The sequence below is a fragment of the Hemibagrus wyckioides genome, linkage group LG22, assembly GCF_019097595.1.
Source record: "Hemibagrus wyckioides isolate EC202008001 linkage group LG22, SWU_Hwy_1.0, whole genome shotgun sequence".
NCBI lineage: Eukaryota > Metazoa > Chordata > Actinopteri > Siluriformes > Bagridae > Hemibagrus > Hemibagrus wyckioides.
In genome coordinates this window covers 5,297,873-5,303,872 of record NC_080731.1, presented here as the reverse complement: position 1 = coordinate 5,303,872, position 6,000 = coordinate 5,297,873, and the positions used below count along the sequence as shown (strand labels likewise).

The 6,000-nt window shown below is 49.2% G+C and overlaps 1 protein-coding gene across 1 annotated transcript in view; it reads right to left on the bottom strand.

Annotated features, from left to right (window-relative positions):
- Positions 1–383: 383 nt before the first annotated feature.
- The window catches only part of ppil2 (peptidylprolyl isomerase (cyclophilin)-like 2), a 57,494-nt gene continuing 51,877 nt past the window's right edge, over positions 384–6,000 (bottom strand). Inside the window, exon 20 of the mRNA XM_058375432.1 lies at positions 384–735. Within this exon, the coding sequence (XP_058231415.1) occupies positions 633–735 (103 nt within the window). The 3' untranslated portion in view covers positions 384–632. The remainder of the gene's footprint in view (positions 736–6,000) is intronic.

The following is a 6,000-nucleotide window of genomic DNA, read 5'->3' as shown; positions in this document are numbered from 1 at the left end:
AACAGTTATCACCCCAATCCCACAAAAACACTTGGGGGATTATTACAGTAAGTGAAACACTGATATAGGCCACAAACTCGAGCTGAATTGCAACCAATTGTAACCAGAGTACCCACTACACACACACACACACACACACACACACACACACACACAGAGGAACTTTCATCTCTGATAGCTGGAGGGCTTTCCAATTTTAAAAATCACCTCCATGAGGGCAAATCAACACGCTGTGTGTCAGTGGAGCGGCCCACAGGGAGTAGAAGATGGGGAAGGTGAAGGGTTCAGGAGGCAAAATGCTCGAGATCCCTGAGGGATAGTGAGAAATCTCACTCATACAACTGGAGAGAGAGAGAGAAAGGAAAAACACTGGACTTTTAGAAAATCTGGTTTATTACTGCATAAAATACACCAGTGGACGTTGTGAAAGGAACACATTCCTCATACGAAAAACAAAAGACATCACAGGAAGTAGAAAGAAAAAATTAACAGGAAAACTCCATTGTACATTAAAGCAGAGAAAGGCAATCTATGATTACGATACATGACTGAATCCATAAACACGGTTATGTCTGTAGGATGATATTCCATTCAGTCGGAATACCGTGATTTTCCTCCAGAGAAAAGCAGCTTTACCAGGAGCTGAAGTCTCCGAATCCCGTCCTGCCTTTAGGCTTCTTGGCTGCCGCTTCACTGCTGGAGGGTTTGCTGTCCTCGTCGGCCGCTGAGCGCTTACTGAACACAAGCAAGCACAGGCTCGTTAATAACCAGGTTTTTAAAGTAGACAGCAAGAAAAAGGAGACAGACAGACAGACAGAGACAAACTGACAGACAGAGATGAAGACAAAAAGACAGACAGACAGAGATGGAGACAGACTGACAGAGGTGGAGACAGACTGACAGACAGAGATGGAGACAGAAAGATACACAGAGACAGACAGAGATGAAGACAAAAAGACAGACAGAGACAGACAGACAGAGACAAACTGACAGACAGAGATGAAGACAAAAAGACAGACAGAGACAGACAGACAGAGAGATGGAGACAGACTGACAGAGGTGGAGACAGACTGACAGAGGTGGAGACAGACTGACAGACAGAGATGGAGACAGAAAGATACACAGAGACAGACAGAGATGGAGACAGACAGAAAGATAATGAACGAGTTTGTGAGGAAAAAATAGCGAGTGAAGCTTATTGTCTGTTGAAGGTCTGTGACTGGTGAGAGAGACGAACAGCGGGGTTGCTTATGTGCGGGAACGAATCCGAGATAGAAATAAAAATACAAGTGTGACGACTTCACACTTTTTGCTTCTATACACTGTGTGTGTGTGTGTGTAGGAAGAGTGGGACAGGAATCGGTAGGGTGCTGAATGATAATTATACTGATGTCCCACTGTGTCCACAGTAAGCCTCGCTCATATCCTGAACCCCTCTGAGCAATGTTACAACCCCAAACACCCACCTGCCCCCACACACACACACACACACACACGTTAATCAGAAACTTGCACTGCCCCATCCAATCCAGAGCAGCAGGACATTACAGTAATAGAAGCTTTAAACAGAAGCAGAGAGCTGAAGGTCTCGGGTTCAAATGCAGGCTCAACTCTTTAATGTTTAACTTTCTGGATTTACAAAAACTTCTATTTTTAATGGTGCTGATAAAAATAACTCGGGTTTTTTTCTCTCTTCAGAAGGCTATAAGCGTCAGGATCTAATCTGCTGACCTGCTAACGATAGAAGTGTAACCTTAGAGCGCCTCATCAGGCTGTGTGGTGAAAATGATCTCTGTACTAACTCCAGCTCCAGCTTCACCCCTGTGTGTGATCAGAACCCTGAGCCTTTCATCATGCTCCATACATCATCCGGGCGTCCTGCTCTCATACACTGACCTGCTCATACACTGACACACTGCTCTCATACACTGACCTGCTCATACACTGACACACTGCTCTCATACACTGACCTGCTCATACACTGACACACTGCTCTCATACACTGACCTGCACATACACTGACACACTGCTCTCATACACTGACCTGCTCATACACTGACACACTGCTCTCATACACTGACCTGCACATACACTGACACACTGCTCTCATACACTGACCTGCTCATACACTGACACACTGCTCTCATACACTGACCTGCTCATACACTGACACACTGCTCTCATACACTGACACACTGCTCTCATACACTGACCTGCTCATACACTGACACACTGCTCTCATACACTGACCTGCTCATACACTGATGCACTGCTCTCATACACTGACACACTGCTCTCATACACTGACACACTGCTCTCATACACTGACCTGCTCATACACTGACACACTGCTCTCATACACTGACCTGCTCATACACTGACACACCGCTCTCATACACTGACACACCGCTCTCATACACTGACACACCGCTCTCATACACTGACACACTGCTCTCATACACTGACACACTGCTCTCATACACTGACACACTGCTCTCATACACTGACACACCGCTCTCATACACTGACACACCGCTCTCATACACTGACACACCGCTCTCACACACTGACACACCGCTCTCATACACTGCTCTCATACACTGACACACCGCTCTCATACACTGACACACTGCTCTCATACACTGACCTGCTCATACACTGACACACCGCTCTCACACACTGACACACCGCTCTCACACACTGACACACTGCTCTCATACACTGACACACCGCTCTCATACACTGACACACCGCTCTCATACACTGACACACTGCTCTCATACACTGACACACCGCTCTCATACACTGACACACCGCTCTCATACACTGACACACCGCTCTCATACACTGACACACCGCTCTCATACACTGACACACCGCTCTCATACACTGACACACTGCTCTCACACACTGACACACCGCTCTCATACACTGACCTGCTCATACACTGACACACTGCTCTCATACACTGACACACCGCTCTCACACACTGACCTGCTCATACACTGACACACCGCTCTCACACACTGACACACCGCTCTCACACACTGACACACCGCTCTCACACACTGACACACCGCTCTCATACACTGACCTGCTCATACACTGACACACCGCTCTCACACACTGACACACCGCTCTCACACACTGACACACCGCTCTCACACACTGACACACCGCTCTCATACACTGCTCTCATACACTGACACACCGCTCTCATACACTGACACACTGCTCTCATACACTGACACACTGCTCTCATACACTGACACACCGCTCTCATACACTGCTCTCATACACTGACACACTGCTCTCATACACTGACACACCGCTCTCATACACTGACACACTGCTCTCATACACTGACACACCGCTCTCATACACTGCTCTCATACACTGACACACTGCTCTCATACACTGACACACTGCTCTCATACACTGACACACCGCTCTCATACACTGACACACCGCTCTCATACACTGCTCTCATACACTGACACACTGCTCTCATACACTGACACACCGCTCTCATACACTGACACACCGCTCTCACACACTGACACACCGCTCTCATACACTGACACACCGCTCTCATACACTGACACACTGCTCTCACACACTGACACACCGCTCTCATACACTGCTCTCATACACTGACACACTGCTCTCATACACTGACACACTGCTCTCACACACTGACACACCGCTCTCATACACTGCTCTCATACACTGACACACTGCTCTCATACACTGACACACCGCTCTCATACACTGACACACCGCTCTCACACACTGACACACCGCTCTCACACACTGACCTGCTCACACACTGACACACCGCTCTCATACACTGACACACCGCTCTCACACACTGACACACCGCTCTCATACACTGACCTGCTCATACACTGACACACCGCTCTCACACACTGACACACCGCTCTCACACACTGACACACCGCTCTCACACACTGACACACCGCTCTCACACACTGACACACCGCTCTCACACACTGACACACCGCTCTCACACACTGACACACTGCTCTCATACACTGACACACTGCTCTCATACACTGACCTGCTCATACACTGACACACCGCTCTCACACACTGACACACCGCTCTCATACACTGACACACTGCTCTCATACACTGACCTGCTCACATACACTGACACACCGCTCTCATACACTGACACACTGCTCTCATACACTGACCTGCTCATACACTGACCTGCTCATACACTGACCTGCTCATACACTGACACACTGCTCTCATACACTGACACACTGCTCTCATACACTGACACACTGCTCTCATACACTGACACACTGCTCTCATACACTGACCTGCTCATACACTGACACACTGCTCTCATACACTGACCTGCTCATACACTGACACACTGCTCTCATACACTGACCTGCACATACACTGACACACTGCTCTCATACACTGACCTGCTCATACACTGACACACTGCTCTCATACACTGACCTGCTCATACACTGACACACTGCTCTCATACACTGACACACTGCTCTCATACACTGACACACTGCTCTCATACACTGACCTGCTCATACACTGACACACTGCTCTCATACACTGACCTGCTCATACACTGACGCACTGCTCTCATACACTGACCTGCTCATACACTGACACACTGCTCTCATACACTGACCTGCTCATACACTGACACACCGCTCTCATACACTGACACACTGCTCTCATACACTGACACACTGCTCTCATACACTGACACACCGCTCTCATACACTGACACACCGCTCTCATACACTGACACACTGCTCTCATACACTGACCTGCTCATACACTGACACACCGCTCTCACACACTGACACACCGCTCTCACACACTGACACACCGCTCTCATACACTGACACACTGCTCTCATACACTGACACACTGCTCTCATACACTGACCTGCTCACATACACTGACACACCGCTCTCATACACTGACACACTGCTCTCATACACTGACACACCGCTCTCATACACTGACACACCGCTCTCATACACTGACACACCGCTCTCATACACTGACACACCGCTCTCACACACTGACACACTGCTCTCACACACTGACACACCGCTCTCATACACTGACCTGCTCATACACTGACACACTGCTCTCATACACTGACACACCGCTCTCACACACTGACCTGCTCATACACTGACACACCGCTCTCACACACTGACACACCGCTCTCACACACTGACACACCGCTCTCACACACTGACACACCGCTCTCACACACTGACACACCGCTCTCATACACTGCTCTCATACACTGACACACCGCTCTCATACACTGACACACTGCTCTCATACACTGACACACTGCTCTCATACACTGACACACCGCTCTCATACACTGCTCTCATACACTGACACACTGCTCTCATACACTGACACACTGCTCTCATACACTGACACACCGCTCTCATACACTGCTCTCATACACTGACACACTGCTCTCATACACTGACACACCGCTCTCATACACTGACACACCGCTCTCATACACTGACACACCGCTCTCACACACTGACACACCGCTCTCACACACTGACACACCGCTCTCACACACTGACACACCGCTCTCATACACTGCTCTCATACACTGACACACCGCTCTCATACACTGACACACTGCTCTCATACACTGACACACTGCTCTCATACACTGACACACCGCTCTCATACACTGACACACTGCTCTCATACACTGACACACCGCTCTCATACACTGACACACTGCTCTCATACACTGACACACTGCTCTCATACACTGACACACCGCTCTCATACACTGACCTGCTCATACACTGACACACCGCTCTCACACACTGACACACTGCTCTCATACACTGACACACCGCTCTCACACACTGACCTGCTCATACACTGACACACCGCTCTCACACACTGACACACCGCTCTCACACACTGACACACCGCTCT